Source organism: Oncorhynchus masou, chromosome 18 (assembly GCF_036934945.1).
Source record: "Oncorhynchus masou masou isolate Uvic2021 chromosome 18, UVic_Omas_1.1, whole genome shotgun sequence".
NCBI classification, from domain to species: domain Eukaryota; kingdom Metazoa; phylum Chordata; class Actinopteri; order Salmoniformes; family Salmonidae; genus Oncorhynchus; species Oncorhynchus masou.
The window spans coordinates 58024805-58044360 of NC_088229.1; the positions used below are offsets into that span (position 1 = coordinate 58024805).

Here is a 19556-nt window from a genome sequence, read left to right on the forward strand (position 1 = left end):
AGTTAAATAAAGGTTAAATACAAATAAATGAATACAAATGAATATAAGAAATAAAAAAAATTGGAACCAAACTTCATTATATGTTAATATTAGAACAATATGGAATACAATCGTGCAAGAGCGAATATCAATACAATACACAATTGAAACACATTCATTTACTTCAGGGTCAATTCAAACAATTGTTGCATCACTATACAGCTTCATTATGACGTGCGACGACAGGGGAGGGGGGGGGAAGAAAACAGACAGAATACATACCGTAGAATATAACACCCCCGTAATGAACGAGTGCAGCAATGAGGAACACATACTGCCACTCTTCCCGCGTCTAAGGCGGGAGAGGGAGGGAGAAAAATAAAGAGGAGTTTTATTGTCACTTGCAAAAGTACAGTGAAATACCTAATGTGATTGATAGACGGCGGGATAAAGCCGGGATAAAGAAGTGAGAGAGTGTGTGTGTGTGTGTGTGTGTGTGTGTGTGTGTGTGTGTGTGTGTGTGTGTGTGTGTGTGTGTGTGTGTGTGTGTGTGTGTGTGTGTGTGTGTGTGTGTGTGTGTGTGTGGGAGGGAGAGAGAGAGAGAAAATAAAAATAGAATGAACGGGAGTGAGAGAAATAAACTAAAACAAGTGATAAAAGAGGGATGAATATTGAGTAAGAATGTATATCTATTATCCCTCCATAGATAATGATGTATATGATGTGTGATGGTGTGTATGCAGTAGGCAGTGTGCTGTATGGTGCAGTGTAGAAGCAGGGTCATTTCGTACCTTATGTTTGGTCATGGCACCAACAATGAGCGGGCACACCATGCCAGACAGAGTGCCCACCCCGTTGGAGATGCCCATGAGGATACTGGCATAGCGGGGAGCAATGTCCAGGTGGTTCACATTGAAGCCTAATGGGGAAACAGAGAGAAAGGTCACCAATAAATTGTTGTTGACATTGTTGTTGTTGTCGTACCGACACAGACCATCAACTTTCAAGAAGTATGATATAATAGTAGCCAAACTCTACAGTATGTCAGATAGCAAAGACAATCCCCTAAATAACTGAGCTTGAGAGATTATGCAATTCTCTATGGACAATTCAAGGTTAGCTGTTCTGCTGACGGAGCTTATCCATTTCTGTGAGGAGCTGGAGTGAACTCTCTGATCTGTTGTGTGATAAACCTGCCAAAACCTGTCTTGAGGAGAGAATAACAGAAGACCGAGAGGTAAGAGAACTATGTGGACACCTCTTCAAATTAGTGGATTCGAATATTTCAGCCACTCCCGTTGCTGACAGGTATACAAAATCGAGCACACAGCCATGACATTTCCATAGACAAATGTTGTTAGTAGAATGGCCCGTACTGAAGAGCTCAGTGACTTTCAATGTGGCGCCTTCATAGGATGCCACTTTTCCAACAAGTCAGTTTGTCACATTTCTGCCCTGCTCGAGCTGCCTCGGTCAACTGTAAGTGCTGTTATTGTTAAGTGGAAACGTCTAGGAGCAACAACGGCTCAGCCGCAAAGTGGTAGGCCACATAAGCTCACAGAACGGAACTGCCGAGTGCAGAAGCACGTAACGTGTAAAAATCGTCTTTCCTCAGTTGCAACACTACCAAGTTCCAAACTGCCTTTGGAAGCAATGTCAGCACAAGAACTGTTCTTTAGGAGCTTTATGAAATGTGTTTCCATGGCCGAGCAGCCACACACAAGCCTAAGATCACCATGCGCAATGCCAAGCGTCGGCTGGAGTGGTGTAAAGCTCGCCGCCAAGCTCGCCGCCATCACCATCGGCAGTCCGACGGACAAATCTGAGTTTGGCGGATGCCAGGAAAACGCTACCTGCCCCAATGCATAGTGCCAACTGTGCCTTCTTCACCCCAATTGTGTGGTATCCAAGTGGTAGTTACAGTCTTGTCTCATCGCTGCAACTCCCATACGGACTCGGGAGAGGCGAAGGTCAAGAGCTGTGCGTCGTCCGAAACACAACCCAACCAAGCCGCTCTGTTTCTTGATACAATGCCCACTTAACCCGGAAGCCAGCCACACCAATGTGTCGGAGGAAACACCATACACCTGGCGACCGTGTCAGCTTGCACCACAGGAGTCGCTAGTGCGCGATGGGACAAGGACTTCCCTGCCGACCAAACCCTCCCCTAACCCGGACAACGCTGGGCAAATTGAGCGCCGCCCCATGGGTCTCCCGGGCGCGGCCGGCTGACAGAGCCTAGTAAAGGGAAATCTTAACACTACAGAGTACAATATCAAATCAAATCAAATCAAATTTATTTATATAGCCCTTCGTACATCAGCTGATATCTCAAAGTGCTGTACAGAAACCCAGCCTAAAACCCCAAACAGCAAGCAATGCAGGTGTAGAAGCACGGTGGCTAGGAAAACTCCCTAGAAAAGCCAAAACCTAGGAAGAAACCTAGAGAGGAACCAGGCTATGTGGGGTGGCCAGTCCTCTTCTGGCTGTGCCGGGTAGAGATTATAACAGAACATGGCCAAGATGTTCAAATGTTCATAAATGACCAGCATGGTCGAATAATAATAAGGCAGAACAGTTGAAACTGGAGCAGCAGCACGGCCAGGTGGACTGGGGACAGCAAGGAGTCATCATGTCAAGTAGTCCTGGGGCATGGTCCTAGGGCCGCGGTTCAGTTGAAACTGGAGCAGCAGCACGGCCAGGTGGACTGGGGACAGCAAGGAGTCATCATGTCAGGTAGTCCTGGGGCATGGTCCTAGGGCTCAGGTCCTCCGAGAGAGAGAAGGAGAGAATTAGAGAACGCACACTTAGATTCACACAGGACACCGAATTGGACAGGAGAAGTACTCCAGATATAACAAACTGACCCCAGCCCCCGACACATAAACTACTGCAGCATAAATACTGAAGGCTGAGACAGGAGGGGTCAGGAGACACTGTGGCCCCACCCGAGGACACCCCCGGACAGGGCCAAACAGGAAGGATATAACCCCACCCACTATGCCAAAGCACAGCCCCCACACCACTGGAGGGATATCTTCAACCACCAACTTACCATCCTGAGACAAAGCTGAGTATAGCCCGCAAAGATCTCCGCCACGGCACAACCCAAGGGGGGGGGCGCCAACCCAGACAGGATGACCACATCAGTGAATCAACCCACTCAGGTGACGCACCCCCTCAGGGACGGCATGAGAGAGCCCCAGCAAGCCAGTGACTCAGCCCCTGTAATGGGGTTAGAGGCAGAGAATCCCAGTGGAAAGAGGGGAACCGGCCAGGCAGAGACAGCAAGGGTGGTTCGTTGCTCCAGAGCCTTTCCGTTCACCTTCCCACTCCTGGGCCAGACTACACTCAATCATATGACCCACTGAAGAGATGAGTCTTCAGTAAAGACTTAAAGGTTGAGACCGAGTTTGCGTCTCTGACATGGGTAGGCAGACCGTTCCATAAAAATGGAGCTCTATAGGAGAAAGCCCTGCCTCCAGCTGTTTGCTTAGAAATTCTAGGGACAATTAGGAGGCCTGCGTCTTGTGACCGTAGCGTACGTGTAGGTATGTACGGCAGGACCAAATCAGAGAGATAGGTAGGAGCAAGCCCATGCAATGCTTTGTAGGTTAGCAGTAAAACCTTGAAATCAGCCCTTGCTTTGACAGGAAGCCAGTGTAGGGAGGCTAGCACTGGAGTAATATGATCAAATTTTTTGGTTCTAGTCAGGATTCTAGCAGCCGTATTTAGCACTAACTGAAGTTTATTTAGTGCTTTATCCGGGTAGCCGGAAAGTAGAGCATTGCAGTAGTCTAACCTAGAAGTGACAAAAGCATGGATTAATTTTTCTGCATCATTTTTGGACAGAAAGTTTCTGATTTTTGCAATGTTACGTAGATGGAAAAAAGCTGTCCTTGAAATGGTCTTGATATGTTCTTCAAAAGAGAGATCAGGGTCCAGAGTAACGCCGAGGTCCTTCACAGTTTTATTTGAGATGACTGTACAACCATTAAGATTAATTGTCAGATTCAACAGAAGATCTCTTTGTTTCTTGGGACCTAGAACAAGCATCTCTGTTTTATCCGAGTTTAAAAGTAGAAAGTTTGCTGCCATCCACTTCCTTATGTCTGAAACACATGCTTCTAGCGAGGGCAATTTTGGGGCTTCACCATGTTTCATTGAAATGTACAGCTGTGTATCATCCGCATAGCAGTGAAAGTTAACATTATGTTTTCGAATAACATCCCCAAGAGGTAAAATATATAGTGAAAACAACAGCGGTCCTAAAACGGAACCTTGAGGAACACCGAAATTTACAGTTGATTTGTCAGAGGACAAACCATCCACAGAGACAAACTGATATCTTTCCGACAGATAAGATCTAAACCAGGCCAGAACTTGACCGTGTAGACCAATTTGGGTTTCCAATCTCTCCAAAAGAATGTGGTGATCGATGGTATCAAAAGCAGCACTAAGGTCTAGGAGCACGAGGACAGATGCAGAGCCTCGGTCCGATGCCATTAAAATGTCATTTACCACCTTCACAAGTGCCGTCTCAGTGCTATGATGGGGTCTAAAACCAGACTGAAGCATTTCATATACATTGTTTGTCTTCAGGAAGGCAGTGAGTTGCTGAGCAACAGCCTTTTCTAAGATTTTTGAGAGGAATGGAAGATTCGATATAGGCCGATAGTTTTTTATATTTTCTGGGTCAAGGTTTGGCTTTTTCAAGAGAGGCTTTATTACTGCCACTTTTAGTGAGTTTGGTACACATCCGGTGGATAGAGAGCCGTTTATTATGTTCAACATAGGAGGGCCAAGCACAGGAAGCAGCTCTTTCAGTAGTTTAGTTGGAATAGGGTCCAGTAAGCAGCTTGAAGGTTTAGAGGCCATGATTATTTTCATCATTGTGTCAAGAGATATAGTACTAAAACACTTGAGCGTCTCTCTTGATCCTAGGTCCACGCAGAGTTGTGCAGACTCAGGACAACTGAGCTTTGAAGGAATACGCAGATTTAAGGAGGAGTCTGTAATTTGCTTTCTAATAATCATAATTTTTTCCTCAAAGAAGTTCATGAATTTATCACTGCTAAAGTGAAAGTCATCCTCTCTTGGGGAATGCTGCTTTTTAGTTAGCTTTGCGACCGTATCAAAAAGGAATTTTGGATTGTTCTTATTGTCCTCAATTAAGTTAGAAAAATAGGATGATCGAGCAGCAGTAAGGGCTCTTCGGTACTGCACGGTACTGTCTTTCCAAGCTAGACGGAAGACTTCCAGTTTGGTGTGGCGCCATTTCCGTTCCAATTTTCTGGAAGCTTGCTTCAGAGCTCGGGTATTTTCTGTGTACCAGGGAGCTAGTTTCTTATGAGAAATGTTTTTAGTTTTTAGGGGTGCAACTGCATCTAGGGTATTGCGCAAGGTTAAATTGAGTTCCTCAGTTAGGTGGTTAACTGATTTTTGTCCTCTGGTGTCATTGGGTAGACAGAGGGAATCTGGAAGGACATCAAGGAATCTTTGTGTTGTCTGTGAATTTATAGCACGACTTTTGATGTTCCTTGGTTGGGGTCTGAGCAGATTATTTGTTGCAATTGCAAACGTAATAAAATGGTGGTCCGATAGTCCTGGATTATGAGGAAAAACATTAAGATCCACAACATTTATTCCATGGGACAAAACTAGGTCCAGCGTATGACTGTGACAGTGAGTGGGTCCAGAGACATGTTGGACAAAACCCACTGAGTCGATGATGGCTCCGAAAGCCTTTTGGAGTGGGTCTGTGGACTTTTCCATGTGAATATTAAAGTCACCAAAGATTAGAATATTATCTGCTATGACTACAAGGTCCGATAGGAATTCAGGGAACTCAGTGAGGAACGCTGTATATGACCCAGGAGGCCTGTAAACAGTAGCTATAAAAAGTGATTGAGTAGGCTGCATAGATTTCATGACTAGAAGCTCAAAAGACGAAAACGTCATTTTTTTTTTTTGTAAATTGAAATTTGCTATCGTAAATGTTAGCAACACCTCCGCCTTTGCGGGATGCACGGGGGATATGGTCACTAGTGTAGCCAGGAGGTGAGGCCTCATTTAACACAGTAAATTCATCAGGCTTAAGCCATGTTTCAGTCAGGCCAATCACATCAAGATTATGATCAGTGATTAGTTCATTGACTATAATTGCCTTTGAAGTAAGGGATCTAACATTAAGTAGCCCTATTTTGAGATGTGAGGTATCATGATCTCTTTCAATAATGACAGGAATGGAGGTGGTCTTTATCCTAGTGAGATTGCTAAGGCGAACACCGCCATGTTTAGTTTTGCGCAACCTAGGTCGAGGCACAGACACGGTCTCAATGGTGATAGCTGAGCTGACTACACTGACTATGCTAGTGGCAGACTCCACTATGCTGGCAGGCTGGCTAACAGCCTGCTGCCTGGCCTGCACCCTATTTCATTGTGGAGCTAGAGGAGTTAGAGCCCTGTCTATGTTGGTAGATAAGATGAGAGCACCCCTCCAGCTAGGATGGAGTCCGTCACTCCTCAGCAGGTCAGGCTTGGTCCTGTTTGTGGGTGAGTCCCAAAAAGAGGGCCAATTATCTACAAATTCTAACTTTTCGGAGGGGCAGAAAACAGTTTTCAACCAGCGATTGAGTTGTGAGACTCTGCTGTAGAGCTCATCACTCCCCCTAACTGGGAGGGGCCAGAGACAATTACTCGATGCCGACACATCTTTCTAGCTGATTTACACGCAGAAGCTATGTTGCGCTTGGTGATCTCTGACTGTTTCATCCTAACATCGTTGGTGCCGACGTGGATAACAATATCTCTATACTCTCTACACTCGCCAGTTTTAGCTTTAGCCAGCACCATCTTCAGATTAGCCTTAACGTCGGTAGCCCTGCCCCCGGTAAACAATGTATGATCGCTGGATGATTCGTTTTAAGTCTAATACTGCGGGTAATGGAGTCGCCAATGACTAGAGTTTTCAATTTGTCAGAGCTAATGGTGGGAAGCTTCGGCGTCTCAGACCCCGTAACGGGAGGAGTATAGACCAGAGAAGGCTCGGCCTCTGACTCCGACTCGCTACTTAATGGGGAAAACCGGTTGAAAGTTTCTGTCGGCTGAATGAGCGACACCGGTTGAGCGTTCCTACAGCATTTCCTTCCAGAAACCGTGAGAAAGTTGTCCGGCTGCGGGGACTGTGCCAGGGGATTTATACTACTATCTGTACTTGCTGGTGGCACAGACGCTGTTTCATCCTTTCCTACACTGAAATTACCCTTGCCTAACGATTGCGTCTGAAGCCGGGCTTGTAGCACAGCTATCCTCGCCGTAAGGCGAGTACAGCGACTGCAATTAGAAGGCATCATGTTAATGTTACTACTTAGCTTCGGGTGTTGGAGGTCCTGACGAATCGTGTCCAGATAAAGCGTCCGGAGTGAAAAAGTTGTGGGTGGAAAAAAAAAATATATATATATATGTGTGTGTGTGTATAACAACAGTAATTAAAAAGTAAAAACCGTAAAATTGTCAGGTAGCAAAATAGGTTGGCAACAAAACGCACAGCACAGCAACTCGAAAACAGGTCTGCAAGTTGTGAGGCAGGTGTCTGCAATCAGAGGCAGGTGTCGTTTACAGGGTGGAATCCCAGCAATAACATTGTAGACAATTCTGTGCTTCCAACTTTGTGACAAGAATTTCGGGAAGGCCCTTGCCCCTGTGCACAAAGCGAGGTCCATACAGAAATGGTTTGCCGAGATTAATGTGGAAGAACTTGACTGGCCTGCACAGAGCCCTGACCTCAACCCCGTCGAACACCTATGGGATTAATTGGAACGCGAGCCAGGCCACATCACTAATGCTCTTGTGGCTGAATGGAAGTCCCCGCAGCAATGTTCCGACATCTAGTGGAAGCCTTCCCAGAAGAGTGGAGGCTGTTTTCGCAGCAAAGGGAGGACCAAATCCATACCACTGCCTATTGATTTTGTAAGGAGATGTTTGACAAGCAGGTGTCCACATACTTTTGGCCATGTAGTGTATATGAGAGATGTGTAAAGATAACAACCAAAGTCTCACCTGAAATAGCGAACCCACTGAAGCCCACAGCCAGAACCAAAAAGGTGATAGCTACAACTTTCGTATGAGAAAACCCGACCACTAGCAGCAGGGTGGCTTCCATTCCGAAACCTATCAGGAGAAAGTTAAGACACATAAACAAATATGGAGGAAGTCAAGAATCAAGGTAGAATTATTTCAATACTCAGGTAAATGAACGGGGATAAAACAGCACACAAAGACAGTGGTGAAACTTGATAGAGGATATTTTCCAAGTAAATATCTCTCCTACATTTTTTTGGTGAAACTTTTTTTACCTTCTATTTTTCCTTCTAGCTGAGTTGTTTTGTTCATGTAAAAGTAGTTTTTGGTTATATATGACAAAACTGGCACGAGCTTTCAACGAACGGCTGATACGAACGAACCAACAATCTTTCTCGGTTCTTAAAAAGCAACACTTGATAGCTAATCACGAAATCAAAGGCATGTCTTGCCCTGTCGCCTGCTTCTGCTTTTTCCTTCCTCCTTCCTCCTCTTTTCCACCTTCTCTTTTCACCCTCCTCTCTTACCTCCGCAGTTCATCATCTTCCGGACGTTGGTGGTGCTCATGATTTTGTTTGTGCGCAGGTAGTCAGCCAGCTGGCCACCGATCGGCACGATGATGGTCATCACCAGATGGGGGAGAGCCGACACTAAGCCCACCTGGGATGAGAGGTGGAGGGGTGGATAGGAGGTGGCCAGAGGGTGGAGGATATTTAGTACTGTACAACAAATAAAACCAGTCTTAGAGGAGCATAACAGTACGTGTTAGTAGTATCGTAAGAAAAGCTAAAAAGGCCATTTGTGCACCCCGGGATCACACAACCCTGGGTTCACATAGGGCCACATAAAACCTGCACCATCACAGTACTAGCTCTAGGCCAGATGTACATGGATATTCCTTGTCTTAGTCACCTTGCTGATCTCAAACCCAAACACTTCTTCAAAGTATGCAGGTTGGCTGATGAGGAGCAAGTAGAAGGTCCAGCTTCTACAGAAATTGGCCACGATGATGGCGTAGACTGGCATCGAAGTGAAAAAGGCTCTCCAAGGCGTGTTCCATTTCTAGAAGGACCAGAAAACATTCAATTTACAGTAAGGAGGCAGGCAATAGTGCATGGTAAAATACAAATAAAACATTGAGTAGATACTGGACAGAATAGCGAATACAAGATACCGACATTAACCTTTTTTTGCGTATTATGACCAAATCATTCAAAAGTATCTAAAATGTTTTGTGTATCTCAACAAAGTCACTTACAGATGAGTTGTAAATGATGTGAGAAAAATGCTACTAGGATCTTAATTTTGAGCCAGTTTGCTACAGCAGGAAAGTGATCCTGCAGCAACAGGAAATGTGAATTATTATTATTATGTGGTCTATAATCAATGTAAATTTTTTGTAGGGGTTGATATATCTTTTGTTAGGGCAAATCAAGTCTGAGATTTTAAAGTGGAAATTACAAACTTTAGAAGCCTTTTTAAACATTGAATACTCTACACGCTTGCATTTCCTGTTGTGCAGGAAAATAATTCTCAGCAACAAAGGAGTGATCAAATTAAGATCCTACATCTGTAAATACCATGACTTGCATGGGATTTGTGCTATTTGTGCTAGCATTTGGAAACAGTGCCAGGGAAACTAAACCAAAGCATGGATTGCTGTCATACGTTGTCCATAGATTGATTACAGGGGTAAGGAGACCAATGTATCATTTTGTAATTTGAGTGAACTATCACTTTACAGCTTTTGTAACAGCCACCACATTGAGACCAGGGTTGATCGTGATCATCTTATCATGATTCCATTGTGTGTTCTAAAAGACACCATATCCCCTATATAGTGCACTACTTTTGGCCATAGCATGCCACTTCAGATGAAGACACTGTTAAAAATAAATATTAGTTTAAAGGCTCAAAACCCCTAAATCACATCGTCAGAACACAGCAACGAGGGGCCATGAAAAGTGGATCTGCAGAGGAAGTGAAACAAAGTGATGTTTAGCTTAGAAGCGAGATAGTGGATAGTGGAATTGGTGTAGACTAACCGTAACAGGTGTAGAGTTAGCGGCTGACATTCCAATAGCCTCCTCAATGTATTTCCGCTCCTGTTCTGTGATGGTGGGGTGGGCTGCCGGGCTCTCGTACGACACCAGGATCCAAAAGAGATACCAGAAGATCCCAAAGCTGCCTGGGAGGTGGAAGGTAGAGTGGAACGAGTGTAGAGAAAAGAGTAAGAATAGAGAAAATGAGGTTTCTTAAAACTAGGACAGACTGAGGTTCAGAGCTACAGTGCATACGTTTCACAACCAATCCATAAGCCTTTGTAGCATTTGCATACTTGAACTGAACTGAAGGATTGTTCACTTTTGCACCGCTAACCGATACACTCCATTTCCACTAGCATTGCTACATTCTCCAAAAATGCTAGCCAGGAGATTTAGGACTTTGCTAAGTACATAGATAACCAGGGTTGTGGTCAATTCCATTTCAATTCAGGAAGTACACTAAAATTCAAACTCTCTTCAATGCTTTTCAATAAGGAAAAATGTGAATTTAAATTGGAGTTTGGTCCACATTTTGAATTGACTGGAGTTTAAATGGAATTGACCACAACCCTGCAGTGAACTTTTTAAAACGGTTTGGAGGAAACAACCACAGTCGAAGATAAGCTTAACTTCACATAAAAGTGAACTACTATGTAGGATCTTAATCTGAGCCATCTTGATAAACAGGAATACAATCCTGCAGCAAGAGGAAATGTGTATTATTATGAGGGTTATAATTAAGTTACATTTTTGTAGGGATTGAACGATTTCTGGTAAGGGGAAATCAGTTCAAATTTCAAAGTGAAAATTACAAAACTTCAGAAGCCTTTTTAAACCTTAAATACACTGCAAGTTTAAAATGTCCTGCATTGCAGAAAAGTTCTCCTGCAACAGGGTGATACAATTAATATCATACACCTGTATCACTTTAAGTTGGGAACAGTTATGACAGAGGTTACTAACCATAGACATAGAAAACAGATGACCACCCTGAATACTGGACTAGTACTCCAGCCAGTGGCATGGCTATCACGGCTCCTGCATAGGACCCTGAGATACAGAGGCAGACACACTCAAACATGAGTGAGACAGAAAGGTCAGTCATATGGAAGTGCACATCAATAAACAACATTGCTTTGGAACTAGAACTACTCTCTTGAGCAATCCGAGCATGATTATTAATGATGACAATGGTAGAAATAGTCAAAGTAGATGTTGAGATGGTTCCAGTCATATAGGATTATGGAGAATTAAGTCATCACAATAAGTTATATTAATTGTAGTAGAGAGCACAACTGTGACCCTTTGTAGTGCCCAGACAAAGACAGGAGAGAGGATGACAGGAGAGTGAGTTGACCTCACCACAAAAGGCTGTCGTGGCCAATCGACTTCTTTCAAGAGGTGGGGCCCATTTTGCCCAGATGCCGTGGCACGCTGGGTATGAAACACCCTGCGAGAGAAAGAATTACAGTTAAGTGACCAGGAACTTTCCATATTTGTAGTTATACTGAAAGGTTACTGACAACTGATTGTTTTCTCTATGGTGAACTGGCCACTGATCATGTCATAATTTTTGATGTTTTCTTTCTAATATGAAAATCTCGTAAAATCCATGACATCACTTCCTGGTGCAACTCTTTCTCTCAAAGGGGTGTTTCAGGTGAAATGCACTCTATACGAGAAAAAAAACCTTCTCGTTATGTATGACACATGGCCAGTGACCAGTTCACCATAGAGAAAACAATCAGTTGTCAGCATAGTGAAATCTGATGTATGCTAGGGAAAGCCATGGAATGTAGCCAAGCACCTCCACGAGTCCTTGACATATCCTGACAAGGATAACACAGGCAATGTGAGTTCGTGCTGCCGAAGGGATCAACATATTCAGGCATGAGGTGGCCACTATGGCAAAGCCAAAGACTCTGCGCGATAGAGGAGAAAAAAGAGGGAATAGAATCAGATATGTACCTACACTCTTAGAAAAAAAGGTGCTATCTAGAACCTAAAAGGTTTCTTTGGCTGTACCAATAGGAGAACCCTTTGAAGAACCCTTATTGGTTCCAGGTAGAACCCTTTTAGTTCCAGGTAAAACCCTTTTGGGTTCCATGTAGAACCCTTTCCGCAGAGGGTTCTACATGGAACCCAAAAGTGTTCTACCCGAAACCAAAAAGGGTTCTCTTATGGGGACAGCCAAAGAACCCTTTTGGAACCCTTTTTCCTAAGAGTTTTATTGAAATATTATGAAATATTCACAGCATATTATTCACATATAAGTATAAGCAGCTGACCTGTTGGCTGCAAATTTTTGACAGATGAATCCCCCGGGTATTTGGGTTACTATGTATCCCCAGAAAAATGACCCATGGATCATTCCAACCGTTTCTGGTTCCCAGTTGAACTGAGCTTTCTATGGAGAGATGGAGAGAGTGAGAAAAAAATGAAAGGAGAGTTCAAAGCAAAGAAATGGGAAGGAAAAAAATACATGTGAGTTCGCTCAACCAAAGTAGGCGACCCTTACTACCACCCTTCAATGGTAATCATTAATCAAAGCCTTATCAACCCAACAAAAGACAAAGTTGACAATCAAACTATTTAATTGCGATAGATGAACGTTTTCACAAGCTGTAAGAATCCTCTTTTAGCTAACGCAACATGGCATGCGTCTCGTGTTTGCTGGTCAATAAGGTCATTATCATTATCCATTTAGGAGAAGGAGGTAAAGCCAAACTAACCAGATTGGTCCAACTCTCTGACTCTTAGAGAGCATACAATACCATCACTGACAATAAGGATTCAGTCTCCCAAAAAGTCACACATATCACTCATGGAAACAAAGGTGCTACCGAGAACCATAAAGGGTTATTTGGCTTGTCCCTGTTGGAGAACCCTTTTTTGTTTCTGGGAGAATGTTTCATCCAACAAAGAACACTCAAATGATGGAAAAGGTTCCATGAACACTGAACAAAAATATAAACACAACATGTGAAGTGTTGGTCCCAGTTTCATAAGCGGAAATAAAAGATCTCAGAAATTTTCTATATGTATAAAAATGAAATTTCTTTCAAATGTTGTGCACAAATATGTTTACATCTCTGCAAGTGAGCATTTATCCTTTGCCAAGATAATCCATCCACCTGAAAAGTGTGTCATATCAAGAAGCTGATTAAACAGCGTGATCATTACACAGGTTCACCTTGTGCTGGGGACAATAAGAGGCTACTCTAAAATGTGCAGTTTTGTCACACAACACAATGCCACAGATATCTCAAGTTTTGAGGGAGCATGCAACTGGCATGCTGACTGCAGGAATGTCCACCAGAGCTGTTGCCAGAGAACTGAATGTTCAATTATCTACCGTAAGCCTCCTCCAACATCGTTTTAGAGAATTTGACAGTACATCCAGCAGGCCTCATAAGACTATGTGTAACCACGCCAGCCCAGGGCCACCACATCCGGCTTCTTCACCTGTGGGATCATCTGAGACCAGCCACCTGGACAGCTGATGAAATTGAGGAGTATTTATGTCTATAATAAAGCCCTTTTATGGGGAAAAACTCATTCTGATTGGCTGGGCCTGGCTCCCCAGTGGGTGGGCCTGTTCCCTCCCAGGCCCAACCATGGCTGTGCCCCTTCCCAGTCATGTGAAATCCATAGATTAGGGCCTATTAAATGTCTTTTAATTGACTGATTTGCTTATAGGAACTATAACTCAGTAAAATGGTTGAAATTGTTGCATGTTGCGTTTATCTTTTTGTTCAGTATAGAACACTACCAGTCCTCAAATAACCCTTTTGGACTCACCACAAGGATTGGTTTGTCGCCCTTGTAGATGGTTTGGTTGTTGACCATGCTGACGATGGCCACGCCCAAGTTGCATCGGATGCCAAAAGAGATGCAGAAGCCCAGGCCGGAAAGGATGGCGATGATATAGCGCCGTGGCAGGCCGAAGCAGGTGCAGTCCACCACGGGCATCTCCTTCTCCTCCACGATAACTGCCTGGCCCTCATCGGTGAGCTCGATGGTCTCGCCATTTTCCTGCCGCTTCTCTAGGATTCTGAGAACAGAGAGGAGAGAATATATATACTGTATATATAAAGACAGTTGGCTTGTGACTTACAGCGACAGCTGTAACATACAGACGGCAAAGAGACATGATTCAGCAACATTGCACAGTCGAGAATTTTGTTGATATTAATTGAAAGTATTTGGAGACATATGTTACATTTACAAGTAACTGCCAAAATAAAGGAAACACCTACACAAAGTGTGTTAATAGGGCATTGGGGCACCACGAGCCGCCAGAGCAGCTTCAATATGTCTTTGCATAGATTCTATAAGTGTCTGGAACTCTATTGGAGCGATGCGGCACCATTCTTCCACGAAAAGTCCATAATTTGGTGTCACAGGCACTGCTCCTGGCTTGAGATCTGGTTATTGAGATGACCATGGCATATGGTTTCCATCATTTTCATGCTCATCAAACCATTCAGTGACCACTCGTGCCCTGTTGATGGGGGCATTGTCATCCTAAGTGAGCACAGCCATGGTAGCCAAAATAATGGGCAACTGGGGCTGCCCAGCATTTTTATACATGGCATGATGGTTAATTACTTAGGAATTGCTCAGAAACCACACCTGTGTGGAAGCACCTGCTTTCCTTGTACTTTGTACCCTCATTTACTCAAGTGTTTCCTTTATTTTGGCAGCTACCTGCAAGTTCTTGTTAGCATCATTCTGAGGTATGATTGTGTAGGTTTGTGTGTGTGTGTGTCTTCCATACATTAGTTATGCAAGTTATTTTGCGTGGCATTAAACGTCCATGAGGTTGTATTCATTGCTAATGTATTTTAATGGCTATGCTTGACAACACAAACACATTTCCATTGTGGAAAAATCAAGACTCATCCAAGACTTTCCTTCCTGTAAACCTCTTTAAAAAATGTCAACCACCTCTGGGCACTTCAATGTCACCTTGGCCAAGCCATGGCTTGCAGTGATTATTATGATTTTTTCTTGTATATTTTTTGCTGACATGGCCAGTCTGACAGGCCTGGCTGGCAGGCTGTGGTAGAGTAGAGTCAAAACCATAAGGTGAAAACAGTACTTGTCTCTTTGGCAGAACTCAAGCCCCACCCCGCTCTCTCCTGCTTTCTCCCGACTCATCCAGCTCACTGAGCAAACATGCTAACGACCTGTGCCAGCCTCCAGTCTGGGAAACATCAAATATATATTCAGCCTAGGCACATCATCCATTAAGCATGAGATCTGCCCGGCCCCAGTGCGAGGCTGCACCTCTGCTGCAAGGCCAGGGAATATGGGGAGATGTGGGGGAGACTGAGGTTTCACATGCCCCTGCTTTATTTACATTCTGGTCATACGTTTTTAATGCTCAAGTTTGAACTGCAAAGTTGACCGTTTCTCGTCTGAGGAATCAGACTATTGGCTTTGTATATATTCTAGCTAGTTGGGTATAGTTCTTGGGAATGGTCAAAAATGGCTACTGCCTTGAACCACACTGTGATTTGATATGTTATACTTTTTTTGCCCAGACCTTTTCATCCCTCCAGAATCTCACTTTTGTCATTTTACAGACGTATCAAAAACAACGTAATATGAAGTGGAAGGAGGAAACTGCTGTTTAAGGTAAAAAGCTTCACAAGAAACAGGGAAAGGTGATGCTTAGACGGGATGTCTCGCAAATATAGTCTCTGAAAACGGTACAGAAGACATTTTTTTGATACATTTGTCCATATCAAGACAAAAGTATTTATCATACTGGGTCAATGCTCTGATATCCTTACCTACCAGAAACTTGACCAGAATTTCAGAACCACCAGGGCAATATCTACTGAGACAGACTACCCAGGTCCTGTCAAACCCATGATAAATCAAGCTAGGGTAATCTACTGACAGTGTCACCAAAGCAGTATGTAGACCAATGTCACAATGTCATAGCGATCTGTCACACAGCAGCACTGTCACTGGGCACAAGGTGTGTGTCTGTCACCCCATCAACATGCAAGGCCATTTTAGAAGGTGAGCTTCCTATGTGGAGGCTTGAGAATGATGCGAGGGTAAAATAGACATGTCCTCTAATACACCTTTGAGAGCAAACTTTATACCATATTTGGCACCAAACTATAGTTCACAAACTGTGCATTGCGGCAAGTCGAAAACGGCTGTGGTATGCGGAACCTGTGTATGCTAACACATGGGAGGAAGCAACATCCACAAGACGGGTGCCACTACGGTAGCCTGGCTGACTCGTCCCACGTGACTTACGTCGAGGGAGAGCTGTGACACGCTGGTCTGGACCGAAAGCCGTTTGATAATGCAATAGTCGCTCAGAAATTGAGGGGACGTATTGATTAGTTCTCTCAAATGTTTTGGATTTGAAAATCCAACAGTTGTAATGGGAGGGGACAGCGCTCAGGGGCTGTCCATGGCTGTGCGTGTGGGTTCGAGTGAGAAAGCGACGAAGGAGAACCAACCAGTAAAAGCACAGCACCCTTCATTATCGACGCATTGTGCCGACAACATCAAAACAGTCTTTCCAGGAGGTCTTTTGAATTTGGTATCAGCCAGACTACCACTACGGTGCCTTTACCAATAGCAGTTCACACAAGCAATGGCTCCAACATTCTTCGACATTGATGAAGTATTAATGACTTTCGCTGACGATTAATTATTTATATCTCCTATTTCTGTCTTAGTGGGCCTCTCTTTCTTTCTATTCCTCCTGTCCCTCGTTCGTCTTTTTTTGGGTCTGGTCTCAGTCCCTGCCTCCCATCCTCAATTCCCTCTCCTCTCACATTGTCATACCCATCTTGCACGACTGTTCTTCTAACACCAATTACCCCTTTCTGTGTCTTGAGAAATCACTCCCTCTGAACAGGAGAGCACACAGAAGGACACATCTGTGCAGGTGAAACAATGTCCTTTTGATACCTGTCAGGTGTTTATGAAATGTGTTCAAGGGGGAAACGTGCTCAACACTATTGTCTTGCAAATAACCGCTGAAAAAGTGCGAGGAGCCAAGTGTCCCATAGTAATGAAGTAGAAGACAGGCCAGTGCTCGCTCACTTGATATCATTGCAGCAGATGCTTAGATTTTTTAAAATGCATTTCCTATTCTGTCTTTTCTCCTCCATGTCTCAACTTCCGGTTGCCTTCGCCTGGCCCCGAGACGTATAGCCCTTTAAACCCTTGGCTCTTCACTAAACCCTCTCATTTTGACTCTCTAAATAACATCACACAAACCGACAGAATGATTACGTACCTGTGTAGTAAATGTGGATGTCTTTCTGCACAAAACTCTTTTGAGACATATTACAGGAGAGGAAATGAAATAGAGGTCAATGACTCTGAATAGTTGTTCACTGGTTTGTCCAATGAGTATACCAGGTTCTCTCCAACTTAATCTCTTAATTCATTCGTCAAGGACACTGACGTGAGGACAGTTCAGCGTTGCAGTTCAGAGTTCAATCAACAGGTTAAGATGATTGAAGAATCAGTTGTAATGTACATGAAGAGTAGGACTAGATCTGGGAAGCAACTAGAATGGGAATTATTTTCAAGATACCGTACCACCTGAATATGACACAGACCCTCTTGATATGAGGTTGCAGACTTCTAAATACACAACAAAATAGTTAAGTCAATTGTTGAGAAAAATGATAAATTGCATAGGAAAACCTTTCGACACAGAGTGAAAAGTAAGCTGAGGGCAATGGAACTCTCTCTTGAACAATACGATCATAGATGTAGGAATTAAAATACATCTCTATGAATACAATAACCAAACATCTTATTCTCTCAGCAATCCACACACTGTACTGGGCCAAAATGAGCTTAAGAAACATTCAGCCATTTTTTATTTGGTTTATGGAAACTCAGCTCTAAACTCACAATAGATGGCTGATTGGTGACTGCTAATATTTTGTGGAAATGACATGACATCACATGGTCAAAAACACTGGCTACTTCCCACTGGGCACAGACATCAATTCAACATCTATTCCACGTTGGCTCAATGGAATTTAATTGAAATGACGTGGAAACAACTTTGATTCAACCAGTGTGTGTGTCCAGTGGGTTGTGTTAATAAGACAAACTATACCGCAGACACCATGTGGGCAAGGGACTCAGCCTTAATCATTTGAATTGCATTCAGCAGCTAAATGTGATATTGTTAAGACAACAATGCTTGACAAAACAGTTGGATCTAACTATATACTCTCTGCCTTGGGGACAATGTCAACCAAATGTCATTATGCAACTTTTTATACAATGTTTTGTAAATTACGAATTATGACATGGATTGGTTATATCAAATTAGGGGCACTGCACTTGAGTTGTTATTTTACTACAAGATGAGACACTCTCTCATCCTTTCTAAAAGTTCTGAAAACAAAGATGCTGTAGTTCTAGGCAAAAGCCTCCATTTAATGCTACCTCTTTGTGATTGAAACTTGCAGAGAGCAATGACAGGTTAATTAAAGAAAAATTCCACCCAAAAACGATCTTTTGGTATTTGTTTCATTAGTCCATGGTTGACATAGTCTAAAATGTTTTGTTTGTCAGCAATCAAGTTTTCAAGATATGTCAACTTTCTAAATACAGACATCATCCCTGTATGATGCACCCGGTTCCGGGTTGGAGTGAGCGGTCGCATCTACACTTCGGTCCGCAGGTAGTATAACTTTTCATTACATTTTCATTACATTTTCATTATAGTACAACGGTTTGATTTGTCTAATCTTAGCAATTTCTTCTTAGCTAGCTACATAGCCGTCTTTGTATCAAAGATAATTGCGTAATTATCGTATTTCGTCATCCTAACGTAGTCTACACTGCTATCTGCCCAGCAGCTAGCTAAAATACCAGCACTGTAGAAACTATTCACTCAACTGAACGACTCGATTAGTGTAGTGTTAGCTAGCTACATAGTTGTCTTTGCTGTCTTCGTATCCAAGATAATTGTGTAGTTTAGAGTGTGTAGACTTAGAGTGATTATCTTAATTTACCGAGGTTAGCTAGCCAGCTATTTATCGTCCTTAACGTAGGAGATACTGCTAGCTAGCTAGCCAACAGCTAGCCAACGTCTACCGAATAGAACTTCAACAACCCGGTCAACATTCCGCTTCGCTCCACAGGTAGTATCACATTTTCATTTCACTTCATTACAGTACAACGGTTTGATTTGTTTGATCGTAGCTAGCTAGCTACATAGCCGTCTTTGTATCTAAGACAATTGTGTAGTCTAGAGCGATTTTCTAGGTTAGCTAGCCAGCTATTGTCGTTCTTTTAACGTAACGTAACGTAATCAACACTGCTAGCTAGCCAGCTAGCCCCCGAATAGCAGCACTGTAGAAACTATTACACTCGACGGAACGACTTGATTAGTGTAGTGCCAACAACGCAGCCACTGCCAGCTAGCCTACAAAGTCA

The 19556-nt window shown here is 43.4% G+C and overlaps 1 protein-coding gene across 1 annotated transcript in view; it reads right to left on the reverse strand.

Annotated features, from left to right (window-relative positions):
* LOC135504944 (vesicular glutamate transporter 1-like) overlaps positions 1-19556 on the reverse strand; it is a 39071-nt gene that overhangs the window by 6713 nt on the left and 12802 nt on the right. Inside the window, exons 2-12 of the mRNA XM_064923893.1 lie at positions 13908-14160; positions 12395-12513; positions 11914-12028; positions 11469-11556; positions 11070-11156; positions 10107-10249; positions 8974-9123; positions 8589-8721; positions 8041-8151; positions 771-898; positions 262-331 (exon numbers count right to left, since the gene is read on the reverse strand). Coding sequence (XP_064779965.1) covers positions 262-331; positions 771-898; positions 8041-8151; positions 8589-8721; positions 8974-9123; positions 10107-10249; positions 11070-11156; positions 11469-11556; positions 11914-12028; positions 12395-12513; positions 13908-14160 — 1397 coding nt within the window. The remainder of the gene's footprint in view (positions 1-261; positions 332-770; positions 899-8040; positions 8152-8588; positions 8722-8973; positions 9124-10106; positions 10250-11069; positions 11157-11468; positions 11557-11913; positions 12029-12394; positions 12514-13907; positions 14161-19556) is intronic.